The sequence below is a fragment of the Chelmon rostratus genome, chromosome 20, assembly GCF_017976325.1.
Source record: "Chelmon rostratus isolate fCheRos1 chromosome 20, fCheRos1.pri, whole genome shotgun sequence".
Taxonomy (NCBI): Eukaryota; Metazoa; Chordata; class Actinopteri; order Chaetodontiformes; family Chaetodontidae; genus Chelmon; species Chelmon rostratus.
Genome location: NC_055677.1, coordinates 14,171,999 through 14,196,262, shown reverse-complemented (window position 1 = coordinate 14,196,262; position 24,264 = coordinate 14,171,999). Strand labels below are relative to the sequence as shown.

The window sequence follows — 24,264 nt, the reverse complement described above, 5'->3', positions numbered from 1 at the left end:
GATTTTAAAATGTGTTAAATTTTGCATTGACGTTAGGAAAGTGCAGCAACTCCCTCTCATTTATATTAATCTATAATTCATCAATATGCTTCTTGCAGGCTCTGGGTATCACAGTGTCTGGATTCAGGAAAGAGGCCAGATTTTATTTGACTAAAGCCGTGTCTGAGCACTGCTTTGCTTTCGTTTAGTTTAGTTTAGTCTTTGCTGTTTATTTCTGTACATACTACTCATATTTGTTCTATGAAAACTCTGTGAGCTGATAAAAAAAATGCAATTAAACCCCCAAGAGACAAAGAAATGACATCAGTTGAGACAGAAACATCTTGCATCAAGACGAAGAACTTGGAAGAAATATCCCGAAACAAAACAAACAAACCAAAAAAACTGAATTAAACAACCAGAAAGCCTCACAATGAGGAATGCTTATGTTCAGGTGAGCCGTGTGTCGGCGTGCATGCGCTGCTGTTTGTGTGTGATGGCAAGGTGAGGTGTGTGTGAGGCTTTCAGTCATGTTTCTCAGCACCCAGTGATTTTCAGGAGGCAGTCAGAGACGCCTCTAACGAGGTGTGTTATTAAAAGGGTTGGAAATAACGATGGCCTCTCCATTTGATTCTTCAGCTATCAAGATGTTTCACATTTCACGTTCGTGTGTGTGCACACTTTCTCTTTCTTTCCTCGGCTTCTCTCGCCCTTCGCTCATTCTCCCCGCTCCTCTTCTTTCTCTTTTTTCTCTCTCAAACATGGGTGACTGCTGTGCAGTTTCCCCCCTTCTCTTTCAACCCCTCTTCCTCTCTCTGCTTTCACATCCTTATCCATTTCACATTCGCCCCCCTGTGGGATGAATGTGATGACTTTGCAGAGATTGATAGGGGCGTGCATGCACACACCTGTGTACACACACAAACTCGCGCAAGCATATTTTAGGGATATGCTGACAGCAGTGTATCAGAGCATCTGTCTGTAAGCAGAAAATACTTAGACAAACATCCACGTGGATATTCCTCTGATGATTTTAACGTCTTTGTGTATAGTCTTCACCCTCCTTTTGTTATTGCTGGATTCCCTACACTCAGTCAGTTGATAAATTAGTCCCTCACTCAATCAGTCAGTCAGTCAATCAATAAATTGTCAGTCATTCGCGCAGTAAATTATCTGGCAGTCAGTCAGCAAATTAGCCAGTCAGCAAATTAGTCATGCAGTCACTAAATAATTCACGTGCTCACTCAGAAATTAGCCACATCATTAGATCAAAAAGAACGTAAATGAATCAGCCGGTCACCAGCCAGTAAATTAGTCAGTCTGATTCGGGTCAGTCAGTCAAATATTGAGCCCTCCTTTCAGGATGCAGCTCGTCCTCACAGCCGAAAGACAATGACCGCTTAACCTCTGTTCAGCCTGCCAGCCTGAGATAAGTCTCGGCCAATTAACTCACAACTCCACCCTTACAGAGAGAGTCTGCATGTGCATGTGCATGCATGTGCGTGCTGAAGCGTCTGTGTGTGTCTTTACGAGTGTGCCTAAATTCAAGTGTGTAACAGCAGTTTGTTGCACAAGGGCGTATGTATAATTGTGCGTTATTCTTGTGTGTGTGTGTGTGTGTGTTCCGTAACTGTGTGAAGGTTGATAGCGTCATGTGATTTTCCTGCTCTGCTGTTCTCGGCCCTTCCCAGATCTCTTAGACTTATTAGAGGTAATATGAGCGAGGGATTTACCACCAGCCTGCACGTTCTCCTTGGATATTACAGTGATGGATTGGTCTGGGAAAAGCGTTCAGCCCTACGAAGAAGTGGGAAATTTTTTAAAAGACGGCAGGAAGAGAGTGAATGAAGAAAAGAAGGAAGACAGGAAGGGGAGATTTTAGGCTCATTCTACCAGTGTAGGAGCAAATCTGTACCTGACAAGGATGTTTTGTCTATGTTTTTATTTTTCAGCAAGATTTAATAAATTCAAAGTAGCAGCATGGGATGCAGAGGATTAGACCTCTGATGCAGGGTGGCAGTTATTCAGGTGTTTTGTACTGTTGTGGCGAAAATGAACTGTTTAGAAAAAGCCGGTGAACAATATTTCGCATTCATTGCGACTTGAGTATTTTGGCCGCAGTTTTCTCGGCTACCGGAGAGGACGTAATGGTCCACTTGAAGATGATCCGACAGTTGATTCAGCACTCGCATTAGCGCTTCCTGTTTTTATCTACTTTATCTGATCCAGCACTTCTGCGAAGGGCTCGCATTTGTAAAAATTTAGAAGGACACGATGACTCACACTGAGCAGCTCTTCAGTGTACACACACAAACTCGTATGCTTTCACACCGTTTTAAATGGCGGCCTTTGTCGCCGGCCCGGAAAAGGAAGAGCGATTCATTGTCGTGGAGATGCTCAGCTGATTGAAGTGCACCTTTTACTATGCATCAGGGTGTGCAAGGGCTCGTCCTAGTCTTCTATTGGGTGGACTTTGTTAAAAAATTAACCACATTTCATACACGGTTCATTGTTCAACAATCACCTCCGCATCCAAATTGATTCTTTACCTGGAACATGACCTGTGGGTTTCATCCCAGGAGCTCAAGATGATTCAAGTGCAATTGACAGGTTTTGCGATGGTCAGGCAATTCCTTTCCCCTTGACTGCTGCTCATGTTTGATGAATCTCCACACACCTCCTCCGTCGGCGCGATCATCTCTTTCCTCTCATCTCTTCAATTCCTCTCCTGTCTTCCCCTCTTCCACTCATCACCTGTTTGCTCTGATCTCCCCTTTATTGGCGCCTCTCCTCAGTCATCTTCATATCCCGCCATCTCGCTCTCATGGGAAGCTCGACTGTGAGTTATCCACTCAGAAACACTGCAGGAAATAGCAGCCAGTTGTTGCCTTGATTGCATTACATTCGTCCCGGCAAATTCGACCGCAAGTGTAAAATGAACTGAAAAAGTGGAATAAAGTAAATATACGCACATGTTGACATCTAAATAAACGCCTACTTCTACTCTCATCTAAGCTAAATCTATCTATGATATCATCTGAACCCTGTTTGATCTAACTAAAACCAGCATAACACAGACTTCCTTACAGCGTGGGTGAGTTCAGATTACATGTAGGTGGTTTTGTCCACACCTTCAATCATTCCCTCTTTGAAATCCATAGTCAGACCACTTTCCCTTAAACTCCCCTTCACTCCAAATGTTATTGCTTCCATCTGCTCCACCCTCTCACTAGCTGAGTTTATGGGTTTCCAATTCGACAGCATCTCCCGCACTTCTTAATTACTCCCTCTCTCCGCTGCTTCGATCTCTCCAACCACCCATTCTTTGAATGTCATTTTTTTTTTCATTTTCCTCATATGCCAGCCTTTTCACCGAAATACCACGAGTCGCCCATTTTATTGGATTCTCAGCATGTCTGCATTAGTGTGGGTGCGTCAGAGGATTTGCAGTGTGCCCTCTCAAACTAAAGCTTTATGGAGTTATCCAAACCACTCTCTAGCTGCAGAAGACATTTGTTTTAAAAGACAGTAAAAGGGCAATATTAGTTTTGTGTCATAGAGAAGTATATTATTGAAGTAGTTGTATGGATTCTTATACCGTAAAAGCCATCCATAACCACACTGCCCATAAGTGCTTGTCTAAAATCATCCTTTTGCATGGGTGTATAAACCATGATAGAAAATAGAAATCCTCACCCCCACACATCAGAAATGATATGTTCATTTTGTCGAAACTCAGACCATTAGCCTCTATACAATATCTGTCCCCTCTACTGGCCACAAAAATCCATCCCAAGGCTATTTTTAGTGCACTCTGTCATAATGTTTCCAACAAAATTGGCTACATATGGGATGATGTGTAGAGAATGAAACTGGACCAATATTTTTGCTTCACTGTCTCCACACACACCAGGTAAATATGCCATGAGGGATTTGATCCATCGGTTACCAGGCAGTAGTAGCAGCAGCAACAATAACGCCACCAGCAGTGGGACCTCGGGGACCACAGGCCCTCCCAGCAAGGCCATGTCAGATGACACGGTAACTGCCATCTGCTGCGCGCTGCATGAAGTCATCACCAAGAACATGGAGAACGCCAAAGCCCTGCGAGACGCCGGTGGCATAGAAAAGCTCATCGGCATCGCCCGCAGCAAAGGAGACAAGTGAGTAGGCCAAAGTTTTGAGACCAGAGAACACAGTGAGAATAAAAGACCTGCAACACCATGCTACTGAGCTACAGTAGCGCCACTTTGTTCATCCCTATGACTTAGCATCACTTGAAATGCCAAATTGGGTTCATCACAAACCCTCAGAGGGCGCTGACGAGGATGACATATAAAAACAGTTCATGGAAAAGTATGTCACGTTTATTTATAACCACACAACGGGTTTACCTGTGCTGTTGTTGAAGTGGTGATTATATCATAATGATGATGTGCGCTTAACATTCTGGTGAAGTAAGGTGAAGAACACTTACTGTGACTCTCACAGCATAAGCACTGGTTTCTGACACAGAAGTAGAAGACAAAGAGGAAAAAGTGTATAGTTGTACACTTTACTTCCACATTTGTTTGTTTGAGTCTCTCGCATCTGGCTCGGAGGGAGAATGATGCCCTGTTGCCAAAATAAACTTGGAATAAGCAAGGGGACAAAATGAGAAAGCCCCGTGATGACTTGCAGTGACTTCGCGAGTGACTTTCTTATGCTCAAGGACAACCAGCCTTAAATACCTGTTTAAATCCTAACGTAAGTAACGTAAAGGCCAGGGAAAAGGCGAAACAGATTCTTACTAATGTGCTACACCTGTCAAGGCATCATTCAGCTCACCCGGCGCTGTCAGTGGTGACCAGTGCCTTGATGTGACCACACATCCATCATTCATAACTGCGCCTGCCTTCCCTGTGACCATCCATCCTCGAAAGACAGCTGGAGAACAACAAGGAAGGTGGAATATAACTCCTGTCCCCATGCCTAGCTGCTATGGCAACCAGCGGGTCAGGGGTTGCCATGACACCGCTGTTATCAGACGGAGGTCAAACGTTCATTTATTGTTATGGAGAGGGACTCGGTCTATTTAGGGAACTGTGCTCAAGGGCACCATTACAGAGAGAGATGGAGTGCAGGATGAAACCTTCATAAGTGCAAATTTCACAGTGACTGTAGTTAGCTGCTAATAGCCCACACATCTTCATTTTCTCAGGATAGGTACACTGAGGATAAATGCTCCTTATCAGCAGTGCCATGCTACATTCACAAAATTACACACTTTCAGACTGAGAAAATGCCCATCACAGTACTGCCATAGTTGGGGACTGTTTACCAACTTTATCAAATAAGTAGCAGCCAAAAAATACAGCAAAAATGAAAGATATATATATATAAATGTGGGGTTATGATCTATACCTTTGGAACACTAAATACCAAAACACATTCCTATCTTACAAACAGTGGGATGGTTTAGAAATTGGAAGGAATGTTCCCTCATTTTCCACCAGTTACATCCCGATGACTGGAATATATTGCTTCAGCCAAATGTTATGAATAGTCATAATCTCACAATGATCAAAATCCTTGTTTGTCCATTAAGATCTGTTTGCACAGCCAAAGTCGTTGACTTGTCTCGCTATTTAAATACTTTTTTTCATCTAACAGTGGAGATTAGCATGTTCTGCTCCTTGAAATCTCATTATTCATGTGTAACTATGATACATTCCAGTGCACTGTGTTTGTAGTAGGCTGGTGCAATGGGTTCCTGTTGACACAATTACCCCACACTTTCTGTTCTTTTTACTGTGTTACGGAGGATTTTTGTTAATTTTGGTGCATATGTGAAAAATGAGCATTCCTTCTGCTCTCCTCTGTAGCTTTTTGAAGGGCAGGTCTTATAAACTGACTCCTACTTGTGTCATTTTTCAGTTAAGTGGCAGGGATGGGACCATTAGCATGGCGGAGAGGGTCATTTTAAACTCATCTGGAATCTCTCAGTTTTTGTGCCAGGAAAATCATCCTCCGCTGAGAAGAGCAATGGCCCTCTTACTCTTAAAGCCACCACGAGTGCCACTGGCCTGCACACGCCTGCACAGCTGGTAAAGACAGGGGACAGAATAACATAGCAACTGTATCCGGATAAAATAAGATAATCCTTTATTAATCCCACAGTGGGAAATTTGCAGTGTTACAGCAGCAAAGGGGCAAAAGTGAGAAGCACCAGTAAAAAAAAAGCAAGATATGATAAATAAGTAAACAATTTGATGAAGTAAATCAGGGTTAAACAGACGATTGAATGGTTGAATTTACCATTATTGCACATAGGAAGTAGTGATATTGCACAAAAACGGTGTGTGGGAGCAGTGTTGATTTCAAAGTACCTGTAGTATCTCTCCTTCACACAACGCGGGTGAAGCAGTCTGTCACTGAAGGAGCTGCCCAGTGCTGTCAGAGTGTCCTGCATGGGGTGGGACATGTTCTCAATCAAGGATAATAGCTTTGTCACCATCCTCCATTCTCCCACTAGCTCCACTGGGCCAGTGGCTCCACTGGCATCAATCCACCAGGTCACTCCATGTCGTCCCCATCCTTAATGTGGCCGACGATTCCACAGTCTTCGTAAAGTATGAAGTAGGTGAAGAGGAGAAGAGTCAGGACTATTCCATCCATGTATATCCATGCTGCGAGGTCGTGGTCCAGCCCCATGCGCTCCGGCTTGCCCCTCAAGCGTGGGCTGTATGGTTTTGAAGGTGCTGGAGTAATCAAAACATGATTTTCATGGCGCTCCCGGCCTTTTCCAGGTGAGAGACAGATCTGTGTGAGAGCTGGACGGCTGTATCATCCACCTCAGGTTGATACGCAAGCTGTAGCAGGGCCGTTGATGGGTTCACCAGGGAGCAGAGATGGACAAGGACCAGCCTCTCCAGGGGCTTCATCAGGTGTGATGTCAGGGCCAGAGGTCCAGCAGAAATAACGCTCTCTCTTTCTCTATCTCTCTCCAGACACTCAGCGAAGGTGGTGAAGGCAGCCTCTCAGGTCCTCAGCAGTATGTGGCAGTACAGAGACCTGCGTTCCCTCTACAAGAAGGTAGGACGTAGTACAACCTTACTAACTTTTGTCATACACATACAGTAGCTGTAAGGCGAACATTAATCTCCTGCTTACCAGTTCCATGTATGGTCAAGTATGTCTACTGACTAAAAACATGAGACCAACAGCAGATGAAGAATTAATGTGACCAACTCATTATGTGATAAGTCTACTGTATACATCTTACACAATTAATTAATCACAATTTAGTTTCTTGGGATATTAACTCATTTTATGCTGTTACACTATCCTCGGAATATTAAATCAATCTTCAATCCAGTTGTTACGGTGATTTTCACATAAACCCAAAACAATATTGTAAAACGGCGCAATTGTCGCTGCCTTCACGTTATCGTATATCTCGCTAGAAGCTTCATGTTGTAACAAAACTGCAATTGCAAATCTCCTCCGATAAGGGCCTCTGATACAGAGCAGTTGATGTGCAGCATGAATAAATTATGAGGTAAAGAAAAATATTATGTTTGGATACACTTGTGTTGTCAAGGAGCAAGACAAGTAACAAACTTTGGCAAAAATAGCTAGATATCCAATTACTTTACATATATAGAACTATCTGAGGATGAGCCGTGTGGGGATGAGGGCTTCTCACTTTCACTGAGGCAGGTGTTGAGGATGATTCTCTGCTGAAGCTGTTTAATGAAGCAATTAAAAAGCACACCTGATGCACAGTTTCAGTTGTGATTTATCCTGAATGGTAAACCGCCTTTTTGTTTTTGGACAGCCAAAGATTTTGGTTTGACCTCTCTGTTCTTGAATGCCCAGCTGAAACCTCACTGGCTGAATTATGCCTTGTTTCCTGGTCAGGATTAATCTTTGTCAGGATTTGCTGGTGCCTCCCAGACTCAGTGTGAATCTCCACAGTTGTAAGCGGCTGCTAAGCTAAGCTAATTCCACCCTGCAAAGGACGGCTTAGGCAGACATTGCGGATGCTTGCCACTGGCTGTGACTATCAGCCAGCAGTTTCCGATTCGCCGTTCGCAGAATCCAAATACAAAGATATATTTTACACTATCTCAAAAAAACTGGGAGACAAATGAAACGATCATATTTAACACTGAAGCTCAGCTTGACTTGAATTTTGTGAGATGCATTTGTTATTTCTCGGAAATCGTGCTTTTATCATTGCTGGGAACAGGAAGCAATCGATCCACGCAGCTGGCCCCGGCAGGGCGATGTAAATGCAATTCATGTAAAGTATCGGAAGCTACGTGACATATGAACTAAGGAGGAGCTGGATGTTGGTTCAGTTTCGTGAGCCTTGAGGAGGGTGACACTAAGCACGCTATCGTAGCTTACAAATACGCTTTGAAGGAAAGATGAAGTGACTGGCAGAGAGCGAAGCTCATTTTGTCATTAAATCATCAATGTCGCTCTCCTTCTAAACAACCTCCGCGTTATCATATTTATTCAGCAGATAGTGGTTTGGAGACCAGCCGTCGTCGCCTGCGTGGTTAACAGCAATATGCAGGTGTTGACTACCTTCTGTCTTGTGCCGCATCTTTGCACTTTTGTTGTGTGTGTTGCATGCGTGCACACACATGTGTGTGTGCGTGCTTTCGCCTTGAGGTCAGTCATCACCACCTCCAAGCAAAAGAGTAATGGGGTTCTGCTGGGCACCATCACAACTGAGCTACAGTGTTTACAGAGGCAGAAGGATCAATAACTCTGTGTTAGTCACCAGCCTCTTGTTTTTTGTTTTTTCTCCACACACACACACACACACACACACACACACACACATTACACACCAGCTAATATCGATGCTAGTCGTTATTTACCCCACCAGAAAGAATGAATGGTGTTAATGCCATGGACCTGTAGCTCATTAATACAGCAGCTTACTTATAGCTCACAAGAAATGACACAAACAAGCAAAAATTTATAAAACCATATGAGGTCTCGCTAGATGATGATTGGTGCGTGTGCTGCTCTCACTCAGACACACGCACACACAAACACTGTTGAAAGTACCATTCTCCTCCTCCGGCTCTTTTGTTTCCTTTCCACACTTGCAACTTGATTAAAAGCGACGACAGATGCTCTGCTCCTTTTCACTTGTCAGTAATGAGAGGGGGATATCTGCCACCAAGGTTATCTGCCATTCAGCGCGCCAAAACTTCAGAAGCGTAGTCAACAAGTTTCAGTGAGATGTTTGAAAATATTAAGTAACACATTCCAGGAAGGTGTCCTTGGCTTTGAATGTGTCTCTTTACACAGGGAGGAAAAAGGCAAGAAGAATGAAGCTGATGATGCATTTGAGCTGCACGTTGGCGTGAACAATTGTATGCACACGCCATCACGAGCTGTGCCGTGCAAGCACTGCGACCAGTAATATCTTTTAGCAGACTACCTTCTGAAACCCAAAATCGCAGAAATGTTGCATTTCATTGCATTATGCTGCATATTAAAGTGTCCCTCTTATTTATTCTGTTTTGGGGGCAAATATGTTTATTATTCAGTATTGTCCCATATTCAGCTTTTCATGTGAGATCTTTGTTGAAAGGTGTTCAACAGAACATCAAGAGAGATTATTTGCGCGCTGCAGCGTGATTCACCTCAACAAGTCGGCGTCATTTGCATCAGATGATAAACAGGGATTTCCCACTTGAATTTCAAGTACCTGAACTTCACTTTTCAAAGACGTTGTCAAACCTCAAAAACATCCTCAAAACAGCATCCTCAAACAGCAGGAGCGATCTGTTGTTCTTTAGTTATGACATATATAACTTTTAAGGTGTTAATGCTGTAGAAAGTGCATCGCTCACCCGGGTGACATTTTGTGCCACCTGACTTGAGAGACACGCGAAAAGCTTTCGAGCCAGGACTTCTGACTGTCTCTGCAGTCACTCCGGGACAGGCCGCCCCATGGCGTCGGCGTGTCCTCGCCTCATCCTGACGACTGTGTCCCTCTCTTCATTCCTCATCCTCTCATCCCCGGCATTACACTGAACAGTATCCCCATGTGGCCCCTCGGAGCCTCATCTGCTTCACACTTCTCTAATCATTGCCACTGGATAGCATTACACTCGAGTGGATGGCATAACACTCCAGTGATCAGACATGAAGGACACTGGCTTTACACGGCAGGCGGGCTCGACAAAGGTTGCTCCTTTTTTTTGTAATGGGGATCATTTATTTATTTGTTTATCTTTTTCATCACCACCCATCTTTGACTCAAGGGCCCTAATAGAGACAGATATTAAAGGAAGGAAAGAACTTGCCTAAGATTGATGGTGACGCATTTTAAAACAACAAACCGAGCTTTGCACCTCTCTCATTTGAGCCGTTATGATGTAAACATGAATTTATTGGGAAAAAGAAAAAAGAAAAATTACTTTCTCACCCCACGCCAACAGCAAAAAACCTCATCCATCATCTTTAAAATGAAACCAGACATCATCTTCAGTCTGTCCGGCTGTCACATCCTCAGTTTTGTCCAAACTCATCCACCTGTACTTCATCACAATCTCTCAAAGATTGAGATCTTGTGATACAGTTAAAATGCTGCATTTGTCCGAGACAGCTTTCATTAAGTACAGCACAAGCAATTTAAATGATCTAAATCACACTTTTTTGACACTTTTTAAACAGTTCACATAGTTAAGATGCTGCTTATGCTATATAGAGACACTCTAAAAACTCCTTTGAAAAGCTGATAGACACCATAACTTACTATTTACTGCCTAAATTGCATGAACACAGCCTGGTTAGTGACAAACCAGCCTAATTTTATAACTGTGGAAATTGTTGTGTTAGAGGATCCACACTTTGACTTTATCGCCCAAGTCCAGAGCTCGAAATAAGTGACTTTCCCGCTAGTATCCCTGCGTTACGTATTAGGTCATGGGTGTTAGGTGCGGCAAAAATCCTGTTAGCCTCCCATCCAAACATGGATTAGCATACAATTTAGACGAAAGCGGAGTCGGGTGTCTCTGCAGAATGTCTGTGAGCAAAAGTGGAAGAAAGAGAGAGAGAGAGCGGCGAAAGAGGAGAAAAGAAAGAGTGAGGTGAATTCTTGAAATTTTCGCCATTTGAAAGAAGCACACTTGAGCTATGTGCGTGCGTAGTTTTGGAAAGAGGAGAAAAGTGTTGGGTCAATAATGAGTCAGTTTGAGCTGTGTTGGCAAAGGCTTGTTTGCTTTGAAGTCCTGAAGTAATGAGAGCGTTTTGAAACACACTTTTCGACCGCGCAGAAGTCGTGGGCGTGGGTACACGTGCATGCTTGTGTCTATGCGAGTGTGTGTCTTTGAAAATGTGTGTTTTTGTCAAACTGCGGTAAGAAGAGTTAATCACTTCCTACAGCGGTGCCATGGGAGCAGCGAGGGAGAGGAGGGAGAGAGAGAAGAGAATTGCAACAGAACGGGGGGCTGGGCTGCCCAGCAGTTTCTGAACGCGCTAAAACGCAAAAGTTGAGGGCCCATAAATAAACAGTAAGTCTGTATGAAAATAGCATCTGAGATGACTTGAAAGATCAGTGGTGCAGCAATCATTAATAAACCAAAGCCAAAATCTGTTTGTAGCAACACTAACATTGACTTTAGAATAAATCATGTATAATAGTCTCCAGAGTGCGGTAAAACTCTACTTTTACCCGAGTTTATTTGGATTATATGACAGGATGTGTCCTCATTCAGTGTGAGTGGGTGTGTGTGTGTGTGTGTGTGTGTGTGTGTGTGTGTGTGTGTGCATGGCGTTTCATCTGAAGTTCCTAGGAGGGAAGCCACAGGTCATCTTTTAAGTAAACAACAAATGTGCAGGACTGTTCAACAGGGACTTCAGTAGAAAGCAATGACTTGAAACATGGTCACTTTGTAAGTAAACCTATTCTTAATAGGACCAGAAGGACCAAACTCTCTCTCTCTCGCTCACATAAACATATGCACTCACTCTCTCTCGCACACTCACACACACACACGTTCAAGCTAAACGCTGAATTTCATACTGTGTATTCACACCGTTACACTTTGTCATATCTCTGTTCAGTGCATAATTTCTGTTGGGCTGCCGTGCCTCATTTCTTGATAAATGATCTAGCCTGGGCACTTAATCAAACACACCCTCACACACACAAACACGCGTCACAAACACACACAAATCACAAAAACAGATCCGCACACGGGTGGAGACGTGGCGTGACAGATGGGGATGGGGTGAAAGAGATGCCGTGTTTGTCACATGTGTGGCGGATTTACAATATGTTCCAGGGATGTGTGGTTCAGTATATGGGTGTGTTTGGGTGACATGAGTGCATGGGAGATTTGTGTGTGGCGTGTACTGTACGCGTGAGGTCACTGATTGCACAACCTAGTCCTTTGCAGGATCGTGGCAGTCATAATTCTCAGGATGTTCCCATAAATAAAATGAATGCATTTGAAAGTAGCACGGCAGTAGGTTTAGGCAACACATACCATAATTTGTGACTGACAGAGCAGGGGAAACTGTTAGTGTGACTAACAAGCGTGACTCAATGCATGCTCCAAGTGAGTCCTAACATGTTATAACAATATTGGAATATTTTTAACAATAGCTCAAACACAGATTGCACTCAGAGATTCTTGCGAGAATAAAATGATGAGATTTCTTTTCTTCTAGAGCAGGCATGTCCAAACTATTCCATAAAGGGCCGTGTGGCTGCAGGTTTTCGTTCCAACCAAGGAGGAGCACACCAGCTTAATTAGCTGAGCTCAGTCTTCAGCTGATAACTCAGTGATCCCTTGATGTTGATTGGCTGGCCTGGTGTGCTCCTCCTTGGTTGGAACGAAAACCTGCAGCCACACGGCCCTTTATGGAATAGTTTGGACATGCCTGTTCTAGAGGGAGCTAAAATGAACCCATCACCGCCTGCCATCCAGCATAAACAGGGTATACGGTGAGAGGGAGATGAAAAACTTCAGTAGACACCGAACCAACCTCAGGCCTCAGAAGCTGCCTCTGTGTTTCTCCTGGCTTCCCTCTGATGTCCACCTGTATCAGACAGGGAGAGGCAGAGGGAGAGGAGATGTGGGTGTGTTGAGATAGCCTTTCTCAGCGGAGAGGCTGCGAGGGCTGCGGCCCTCTCCATTCTGAGCCGCAGCAGCAGAAGAAACGCCGGTTCGTCAGTCTGCAGAACAACAAGCAGCCAAAATAGTTGAATGCAAAGGTCAGAGGCAGATTATTCCTGTGAGGATGGACAGATCATGTGTGAGTGAAGCGCTCACAGCTGTAAATCTGAGAGAGGTAGATAGAGAGAAAGAAAAGGACTGAAGGACTGGAAAAATTACAATGTTCAGTGGTCACTGAGGCCCAGAGGGGACCCCACCGCTCATCATGTGTAACCTTTTACAATTTTTGTCATAATTGCTGTCTGGCACGAGCACTGCCCCCCTTGCACACACACACACACACACATCTCATTTGTCGGGGCAATAATCGCTTTTTACCTCGCAGTCTCACGACCTTCAAATAAGCATCCAGTGATGGTGAGAGCAACAGGCAGAATGGTTGCTTAGCAACCCCCTTTTATTTTTTTCAACTCATTTTTACAGTAGGGGCTGAAAGGAGAGTTAGAGAGTGAGTGTGGGAGAGAAAGAGGAGCTGGGTGGAAGGAGAAGGAAAGACAGGTAGGACGAGGGGAACAGGTGAGAATCAGAGAGATCGGGTGCTCTGCGTGGAGCTGATGTGACTGATGTCTGCAGGTGTGAAATGTGAACGTAAGGCAAGGTTTCACAGTGCACACTGGCGCTGACCAAGCATTGGACCTTGGCGAAATGGTGCGAAAAAACCAGCCGCTGTCTGATTTGGTCCAGAATGAAATTTGGATGTTGATTTTATATTTATTGAACCCGCTAAAGCTCACTGACTTGCTGGTGGGTCAGACGTTACAGACTAAAGCTGTGCAGCCTATCATTGTTCACACCCGCAGGGCTTTATTTCCAATTCTTGTGCATTTCCCAAAAGTTTCCTGGTTTGTCAGGCTGAATTCTGGAGGAATTGTGTGTTTTAGCGATTTGCGCTGTAAACATCACAAAATCAATGAGGTGCTGGAACAAGCAGATGCAGAATACAGCATACAGTAGTGTCAAAGTGTTGAATGTAATGATTTTTCCACCCTTAAAGCTGCTTGAACAGGAAAAAAAGGGAAGAAACTGTTCATTAATTTATGTGGACAGATACTAAGCGTGAAATGTGTGGCTATGACAGCCATTTTAATACATTTTTATATATTCTTTTCTATACTCTCTGCTCTAATTATCATCATACTTGTGAATGCAATTAATAATATTCACTATTCCTCATTTTGCTTTAGGGGGGCCTTAAGGACCCCTGTGGATCATTCCCTGCCTCCATTTGTGAGGCACATTTATAGACAGCAGACCGCACACATCACTCTGCAAAAAACATCCATCATTCAATATTCAGTGACTGTGTTCATTTGAGCAGCATGGCAGTTTGACAGTGTCCAATTGCACAGCGGTCCAGTGTACCAGAGGGAGGTGACATGGTTTATAATGAGATGTGTTGAGGGGGGGGGGGGGGGGGGGCTGTGAAACAAGGTGAATGAGAAGGCTGAAGGAGTGGATACATAGATGAAGTGGAGAGGAGGGAGGGAGGGAGTATGGAAGTAAGCTGCCTTCGAACAACAATGTGTCAGAGGATCCAGCTTTCTATTAGTCCTCAGTGCTGTGCCAGGAAGTAAGAGTCAGGGGGAGGACATGGGACTGTGCTCACTCCAGCCCACTTCCCTTTCTCTCTACCTCCGCCTGCACCCCTCCCTCTCGCTACCTCTCTCCTCCTCTTGCTATCCTTACCCTCCTGCCACTACTCTCCCTCCCCCTCCTTGCTCTCATTACTTTCTGTCATCTTTTGTCTCTCTCAGCTTCTGCCCTCTCTGTCCCTCCTCTCCGTCTTCCTGCCCCATCTCCTCCACTCCGTCTCCCCCCCTCTGGAGCCTAACTGTTCTGGATTGATTCACCTCTCACCGTGCACCCGCAGTCCCACTGCCGAGCCGAGGCCCACAGACACTAAAGCTGTGATGGAACATGCCTCCATTATCTTTTATCATCTGCATGTGTTTTGCTTTCAGAGGTACCCAATTATCTTAATGCTAAATTGAATTTGGTTCCAGCTCTGTGATTGTTGTTGACTCTCATAATCCATTTTTATGAAAAGGGCTTTGCTCCAATCACGGCTAAACTAATACAGATACAAAGTCATTGGCTCGGCAGTAATTATGCTTGCGCAGTTGTTATTTGTATTAATTTTTTTCTACAAGGACAGTGGGATCCACTAAGCTCAGACTTGACGCAAGTGAGTTAATTTGTGGTGTGTGGACGGGTATATGTGCACATGTGGGTGTTGTGTGTTGGTCAGATTCAGATTTGTCAGACTCGCCCACCGTAGGTTTGTACATTCGAGAAATCCAATGTTTGAACACACTTTCTCAAACCAACCAACCACTACAAGCGTTGAAACAGACTTCATCCTTGAGACTCTTTCAAATAGTTGTTATTTTTCATCTATAGGAAATCACAAATCTGTTTGGATGAGTGTTTCAAAATTTGATTGGTGGGTGATTTTCCACAAGAGGTTTAAAGAATACATGCAGTATTTTCAATATGATTATTACCGTAATAAATGTGAATCTAACCTAATAGGTGGTTTTTGTGAATTATTAAGTATAAGTAATATGATTACAGCAGTTTGATTACAAAACTGTAATTCTTGCCATATAAAACATGTCATAACTGTCATGAAAAGTAAAAATGTCACAGATTCTTTGTGGGAGGGGGAAGGGAGTGTCGACCCCTTTTGTACACGTCTTTGTAAAATGGTAAATAATAATGAAAAACTTGTCTAACGGTATGTTATGTCGTCTTTTTTTTTTTGTTTGTTCTTGTTTCGCAGGACGGTTACTCCCAGTATCACTTTGTGGGTTCTGCCTCAACAATAGAGAGAGACAGACAGCGGCCGTACTCCTCCTCACGGACCCCCTCCGTCTCCCCTGTCAGGACGTCCCCGAATAACCGCTCCGGTGAGGAACACATGACACTTGCCATCCTTTTGTGTCAAAGTTAGATTTGGTCTAAAGTCAAGCTTGTGTAGTCTCACATGGCCTGACATCTGGCTCGGCAAAATCACTGCGGTCTTGAGATGTTTGGTTGCAAAAGTGGACTGTCATCAACCTGAGCATTAACCGGAGCTGATGAGGCAGAAGTAATCAAAGGCAGATTCTGCCTTTCCTTCTTCAGAGTTTCAAGGTTTTGTAATAGCTGTTGATGAGATTCAAGATTTTAATTTTAGAGGAAGGCTAAACAATATTAAAGTGAAAGGGAATGATTCGCTTACGGAGGAAGAGAAAGAGTTCCTTTGGTGATTTTTTATTATTCGATTTTGGAAGTTTTCTTGCTGAGAGTTAATGATCCCACTCTCATGTGTGTGCTTTGAATTAGAAGCTACAGCCAACAGGTGAGCAGCTTAGCATAGCAAAAGGGTGGGGGCTAGCCTGGAAAATTTATGAATACATGCGTTAGTTTGAGTTTGGATGTGCGTGCTTTTGTAAATTCTGCATCATTCTCACCTAACTCACAGCAAGAAAGCAAATGAGCTTATTTCCCAAAATGTCGAACCATTCCTTTCAGCGGTAGGATGATCACCAAAACAGGACAGGATTATTATACAGAATAAAATTAAGGTTATTTTATTCTAGACTTGGTTTGGTTCTACTTTTTTTTTGCTGTCATTTTACCTTTGTGACAAAAGGACCCTCTTGTGCCCCTGTTTGGGAATCAATTCTTGCAAAAAGATAAGTCAGAATGGACACGTGTGCTCATACATTTGGAACATGAGGACAACCAGAGGGTACAGAGCACACATGGATTTTAATGAGTTATAATTTATACATCAGCCAGTAGCATCAAGCATCGACAATTACCATTCGATCAGTCTTTGCGCTGGGGATAAAGAGCTGTTAGCATCAGTGCTCGCTGCCACAGGCTGTCATGCTGTAAAGTCTGATTATCATTAGCCTTTAGCTTGAGCCCATTGGCCTTCATGCTTAGCAAAGGGCACATTAGCATTAGCTGTTAGCATCAGTCGTAGAGGAGCCTTTAGCTGTGCTTTCTCCACACTGGGCTTAGCAAGCTGATGAGGCAGAAAAGTACTTTTCCTTCCTCCCAGCTTAGAGAGGTCTTCAAGGACCCGGCTAAGAGAGACAGAGGGGGTGAGAGTGGGAGAGAAAAAGTGTGTGTTTGTGTGTATGAGCGAGAGAGAGAGAGCGAGAGGAGACAGAGAAGGGGGGGGTGAGATAAACAGAGAGGGAGATAAAGAGGAAAAGCACGGAGGCAAGAAGAATTAGGGATTGAGGGATGGTTAATGCAGTAAGGAGGAAGTGAAGGATGAGGATTTGACTTTGGCCAGCGACATTGAAAATAAGGAGTTTTGAGATGATTGTGCATAGAGAAATGTGTGTATGTCTGTAGTACAGTGGAGGAGGTGGGGTAAATGGGAAACGGCCAGGAATGACTCCCATCTTCCCTCCTGCTCCTCCACTCTCTACACTCCTCGCCTTTTCGGCCATCCGTCCCATCTTATTCACCCGCTTCATTCTTCTTCTCCTCCTCCTCCTCGTTGCGGTAATCCTGCTTTCTTCTCACCTCTGCCTCTGATCTCTCACTCTTTACAAGGCTGCCTCAGTGCACACACACACACACACGCATCTGTATCTCCTCTCTGCATATGCTCCAGACTGCAATCCAGCCCCTTAGAGATGGATCAAAGCAGAAGGAGTAATGATGGCGTGCAGGCGCACAGGGAGAGGAGGAGTGAATGAGAGAGAGCGAGGAGAGAGTGGTAAAACTGTGAAAGAGATACAGAGGAGTAGGGGAGGTTGCAGGCTGCGAGGATGGTGGAGAGACGGGGGGGAGATGCAGAGGGAGCGAGAGAGACCTTTGCATCCGTCATGGCCCCCACAGGCTCCTGCTGTGTTTTGCGCTGATAGAACGAGTCTCCCAGGCTCTCATATCCAGAAGTTGCGAGTCAGGTCCCCACGGTAACTGTCTGTGACAGGTTTGAGCACCCACCTTAATGGAATCCACTGCAGAGGTGTCAAATGCGCAGAATTAAATATCAGAAGTGTCAAAACATCATAAAAGCCTGAAGCTCCTGTCTTCCCCTGTTTCTCTTTCTTTTCTAAATGTTTGTGATTTCATTCACTACAACCAAATAGTCTCTAACCATGTGTACGTGCCTTTGCTTTTGATGTTAAATATTGAAGGGTCGGATTAAAAAAAAGTCCTCCTTTAGTATTCAAATAGATAAAGTGAGATTCCAAGGGACTCCAAAAATCACTTAAAAGCCATTATTCTGTTTGGCTAGTCATATTTGCAAGTGTTTTGCCCCGCTGCTATTATCAGAGTATACTGTAGGGGAACAGCTAAAGAGAACAAAGGCTTTTTATACTGGTTTTTGGCGCGCTTACCTCACTTTTTTTTGTTGGAACTGTTTCTGCTTGCACAACTCAGTGAGTGGTGCTCTCTATTAGGTGCATGTGTGTGTGTGTGTGTGTGCGTGTGTATGTGTGTGTGTGAGATTTTTCTAACATATACTATATAGTATGTATGGTGGGTAGTTTCAGGAATGTTTAGCGAAGCAGACTGAAGGGGCTGATTCAGGTAGGCAGGATTCTGGCAATTCAGTGTGTCAAGATAACAGGGACTGAGTAAGCACTTTGAGTATTCTATAAGGGGATTACATTGTAACATGCTGAGTGTGTGTGTGTGATGAAGAGAGGGGGGGGGGTAAAAAGCCACTGTATGTACAGTATGTGTGCAGGATCAGTCCTGTCCTGCCTGTGTGTTTGCATGGCTGCTGTGTGTGGTGATGCATTCACGTGTGAAAAATAGATAGACAGAAAAAGACAAATTGTGAGGTTTGTAAACATAGATTTGAAATTCCAATAGGAGAGTGTTGGAGAAGAAGTCTGCCATCAGGCTCAGCTGCACTGTAAAGCTAACAGCACAACAGTGAAATCGCACACAGGCACACACAAGTAGGATTGCAAATGGATGTGAGGCTAATCATTTAGTGTATTTATTGTCATAGTAACCAATAAACCAGCAGCTTTGTAAAAGCAACTGTGCAGGACACACCCATCAGTTGAACTAGGGTTCACACTTTTTGGTCTACCAGTGGCTGGTAAACTATAACCAGCCAAAATATATTCCACCAGCCATAAAACTGCATACGATGCAATGTTATTAAAGCAATGTAATTACTAATTACATAAACAATACAGTGTTGTTGAGTACATGCAGCAAATGCTGCAGCTCATCATATTTGTGTTGCTGTCACAAAAAAGCCAATCCCTCCTTATCTGTGAAGCGCCAGTTCTTGGTAATTTCTCGGTCATTCAACTTATGTGTTGTAGTGATGAGAGTTTTTAGTGGAGTAGACCTTTTCCACCGAGCTGACAATGGCAGCTGACCTCATTTATTTTATTCGCCAGCATAGATTTCTGCTTCCATCCGGCGAGTGGCGGATGCCAATTTTGGACCCTGATTGTAACACCTTAACACCGCTTGCTGCGATTGATTGTCTGAATTCAACCTGTACCAGATGTGAAATTTGATATTCAGATAATAGATGCAATAACTGGTGTGTGTGTGTGTGTGTGTGTGTGAATTCCCAGAAGTCCGTTAACATGCTGGAGGTGACCCTTTATGCCGACAAGCTAAATGATGAATAATGACTGTGCACCTTGAAAGGCCAAAACACACACTCACACACTCACAAAATAAGCACACAGAGTGTGAAGGCACATGCTGTTCTGGGTTTATTGCTCATTATTTCTGCGTGTGTGTGTTTGTGTGTGTGCATGTAGCGAGCGCTCCAGCCTCCCCCAGAGAGATGATGAGTCTGAAGGAACGCAAGATGGACTACGATTCCACGGCAACCAACGCTGGTTTCCATAGCAACAAAGGAGAGCACACATCCCGGAAAGACGGCATGGCAGGTGTGTGTGTGTGTGTGTGTGTGATCGAGAGACAGAGAATAATTAAATGAGTCTATTTTGCTCGCCTCTTTATCTTTCTTCTCCTCTATTTTCATTCCCTATTTCTCCTCTCACTCTCTCCTCTTGTCTGTCTTTTCTTCGACCTCACACTATTTTTCTTCACTTACTCAAACACTTTGCCATTCTCTCCGTCCAGTATCTTTCTATCTCTCCTCTCTTTGTTTCTTTCTTTTTCCTCCTCTCTCGTCCATTGTCTGCGTTTCTATTTATATCTATCTGTCTCTTTTCTGCTCTTTCAATCTCTCTCCATTCTTTTTTGTCTTTCTCTCAGTGTTCTCTTGAGGCCACGAGGGACAGACTAATTGCCAAACTTTTAGACAAACTGCAGGAAGATTCTTACTCTAATTAGCTGATATTTCACTGAGCCAATTGTGGAGTTTCCCACGGTTTTGTTGGTCTTTGAATTATTATTATTATTAGCAGTTCTAGTGGTACTTGTTATCTTTATCATTCATTCACATTAAAGTGTTGTCTTTCTCTTTCCTTTCCATCCAGTTCAAGTTTCCTGCGGGACTTCCACGCTGTTCCGAAACTCCTACCTGACCGCCAGCGATGATATCAAGCAAAACCAGGTGACTTAATAGTACTCTATAAGTGTACTACACTCCGCTTTTACATGCACACACAGTCAGGCACCGGCACAGCAGATCGTAGCAGTGCACGCGTGTCGCCAGGGCTCTCATAAATTGGCATATGCTGCCTTGACAAGGTAGTTATTAGGAGAGATGGCAGCCTGATGGAAGAGGCAGACACACACACACACACACACACACACACACACACACACACACACACCCTCATACACACACAAAAGGTGTCTCACTGTGATAAGAGATGCACCGGCAGAGTGTGCGACAGAGACACGCCCTCAGCTCAGGCAGCATCAAACCACTGCAACGTGAAACCACACCCGACCGGCAATTAAAACCATTACCTCGGTTGATTGCACTAATTATTTGCTTCTGTTTAATGACTCTGTCGGTGAAGAGCGAGGGTTACCTGAAAGCATCATAGACTTTGACTTGGGAGATTAGAACTGAAAATTTACTTCCTTGATCATCTGTATTTAATAGATAATGAATGTATAATTTCCTTTGCTTGGTTACAAAGTTTGGTTTTACCACTGGCAGTTAAAACCTGCACTGTGTGTGTGAGCAGAGGGTTTTTACACATACTATGCATTTTCAGATACACATCTACACGCACACACACACACACACACACATAACTAGCCTGTGAGAGTTACAATATTACAGATGAATTGCCCCCTTCAATACCTGCATGTAATAGAGAATTCACAGCATGAGTCCCTTCCCAGCTGATTCCCATCTGAGCCTTTTTACCCGTACTGCCTGCTTTTCAAACCCTTCTTGTCCATGTGCTCACCCGCCACTCTCCTCTCCATCTCTCCACCTTCATCTTCCTCATCTTTTCACTGTGCTCCCACTACCCATATTTCTATGACTCTCCATTCTCGCTCGCTGCACCTCAACCCCGCCACTTCCACTCCCCCACCAGGCCCCGGCCCAGCCCTGCGTCGTGCCCCCTCAGCCCCAGCAGGACAGCCCGTCAGCAGCCGTGCTAAAAGACTACGACCCCTACCCTCCCCCTCCTTCCTTCCCCCAGCCTCAGCCGCCGCAGCCTCCACCTCACAGCCAGAGCCGGAGCTTCGACGAGGTCTACTATGAGGACCAGGGACCTCCACCTCCCCCGTCCCAGCCACAGCCGCAGGTCCAGGCGCAGGCCCAGGCGCAGGCCCAACCCCAGCAGCCTCCGAACGCCACCGGGCCGCCCCGAGACCCGCGGGAAGACCTGCGCATGCATCTGGGCCTCAAATCCACCGGCAACTACGTAGACTTCTACTCGGCCTCTCGGCCATACAGCGAACTGAACTACGAGACCAGCCACTACCCGGCCTCGCCTGACTCCTGGGTCTAGTTAGACTATGATGATTGGGGGGCAAGAGAGAGTCTGTGTGTGTGTGTGTGAAAGGGATTATTTTTGCAAGCGATCAACAGCAGATTAACACAAGGTGACAGCAAGTGGCAAGTTGAAACAGGAACTTGTAGCCGGGGGCAGGAAATGTGTGTTCTCTAAAATAAGGGGGAAGACAGAGCGAGTGGGGGTTATAAAGTGAAGTCAGGTCAGGTGACAAAGAGAGACTGTGCATGTGCATGCCGACATTTCCCCCATTTTTTCTCTCTTTTTTTTCCCCAGACTGCTTTATTTCTTCAAAGTCAGCTCCATTGCACCGGTGAGTGGATAAGGTGGGAGTAGATATGAAGAAGTGTGTTTGAAAGGGTGAGAGAGGAGTGGGCAGGGGAGTATAAAAGGATGAGAAGAGAGAAAACGAGCAGGTAGAGAGAGTACGCAGAGGCCTGGAGATGAGGGAGAGAGATGGGATGAGGGCGAGCTCTTACTCTGCAGGAGCAGGAAGTGGCCTGACCTTTTGTTGAAGGCAAGGAGAGGAAAAGAGGGGAGACGAAGAGGGCACGAGGGTCCTTGAGGAGGTCAGGAGGAATAAAAGCACAGCAAAAGATGAAAGCACATCAGGCGCAAGGCAAGAAGTGGTTGTTTACCATTTCACCCAAGTGACAAACGTAGCACTGCTTTTATCCCCCCCTCTTTTGTTGCGATGGCCTTGCCGTCTACAGAGGCTACAGAATTTGTTGTCAAGGAATGTCATCAATAGACTTCTTTTTGTCATCGTTCTTTTACATCTTTTTTTTATTTCTACTTTTCTAAATTTTCACTTTCAAGAAAACATTTTTATTTTCCGTGTACAGATCAAAGGTGATATAGTGTGTATATTACACATGTTTTTTGATGGGGCCACTTATGAAATTATGATTTATTTTTTTGTTCCCATGACTGACTACTGACTGAAACAACAAAAGCAACAAAAAGAAGTGAAGCGCGAGCATAAGAAGCAGAAAAGACAGACATCGCCTGGATGGATGTCAGTGGACACCTTTGTTTTTGCCCTTTTCCTACCCAGAGAGGAAACCCCTGCAGTATTTGTGTTTTTCTCTCTCCATTAAGTGAATTTCGTTGTGGACACGCTCAAACGTCTAGAGCAGTTCAAGGCTGCCTGAGAATCAGATTGGCAGAGCAGACTCCAGAGTCCCCGTCAACAAAAGTGCTTTTTCACTGCCTAAAGAATATATGTGTATGTTTAAAGCACACTCTCTGTCTCTGGAAAGGCTCGTCTTTTCCATTTGGGGAGCTGATATGTTTGACCAAGTCAACTCTCAGTGGTCTCTCATCATCACTTGTGCATAGAAACCGGTCCGTCCAACAAGAGCCACCGTGGATGCTGTACATCGCAGTGTACGGTGGACATAAAGAGAAAGCGAGAGACGTGACATTGTGCCAAACGTTGACACCTCGTGGGCCAGTCCGAAAGAATTTTAAAGGGACATTCTGTCGAAGTTTACAGACAATGACTGGATGACTCCCTCTGCTGTTTGTAACTTTTATTTTCTTGTGTTTTGATCAGGTGAAGCCGTACTTATTGCTGGGGATCACGAGTAATATCTCCCTCCCATAGATGTACAGACCTGCCTCTCCGTGTTGGCTGAGCATGTGTGTGGGCGCGTGGGCGTGCGTGGGTGTGTGTGCGTTTGTGCGCGTGTGTGCGCGTCTGTGTACGTGTGCATGTACTGCGTGTGACAGAACGGATGGCCCGTGTGTACACGTCAACTTGAGCGAGCGTATCTATGCATGCATGTGTGTAATAGTGTGTGTATGCCTCTGTTGCGTGTATGTGCGTGTGCGTTCCTGTATAAAACAGTGTCCAAACAAGGCATTCCTACTGACAGTTTGTCCAGTTTTACAACATGAAAAACCAAGGTAAAAATCACTAGAATGAATTGTTGATATAGAATGACACATCTATGAATATATGAATATAAATATAAATATATATATATAATTTTTATGTGCAGATGTCAGTGTCACTAAATGCAACAAATGTTCGCAGTGAAAAAATGATTATGTGGTGTACAACAGGACTCTTGTTCACTTGACCTAAACGTGGAAGCTGCTGATCTGCCCCCCCCCCCCCCCCCTCCCCACCTGACCCAACCCTCTACCCTCCAATCAAGACAAAAGAGAAATCCCACCTGAAGACGCTCAGG

At 44.5% G+C, this 24,264-nt stretch overlaps 1 protein-coding gene across 1 annotated transcript in view; it reads left to right on the top strand.

Annotated features, from left to right (window-relative positions):
- The window catches only part of ctnnd2a (catenin (cadherin-associated protein), delta 2a), a 198,205-nt gene extending 176,142 nt beyond the window's left edge, over positions 1-22,063 (top strand). Inside the window, exons 20-25 of the mRNA XM_041961934.1 lie at positions 3,893-4,142; positions 6,969-7,053; positions 15,961-16,087; positions 19,934-20,065; positions 20,621-20,697; positions 21,644-22,063. Of these exons, the coding sequence (XP_041817868.1) occupies positions 3,893-4,142; positions 6,969-7,053; positions 15,961-16,087; positions 19,934-20,065; positions 20,621-20,697; positions 21,644-22,063 (1,091 nt within the window). The remainder of the gene's footprint in view (positions 1-3,892; positions 4,143-6,968; positions 7,054-15,960; positions 16,088-19,933; positions 20,066-20,620; positions 20,698-21,643) is intronic.
- Positions 22,064-24,264: the final 2,201 nt, after the last annotated feature.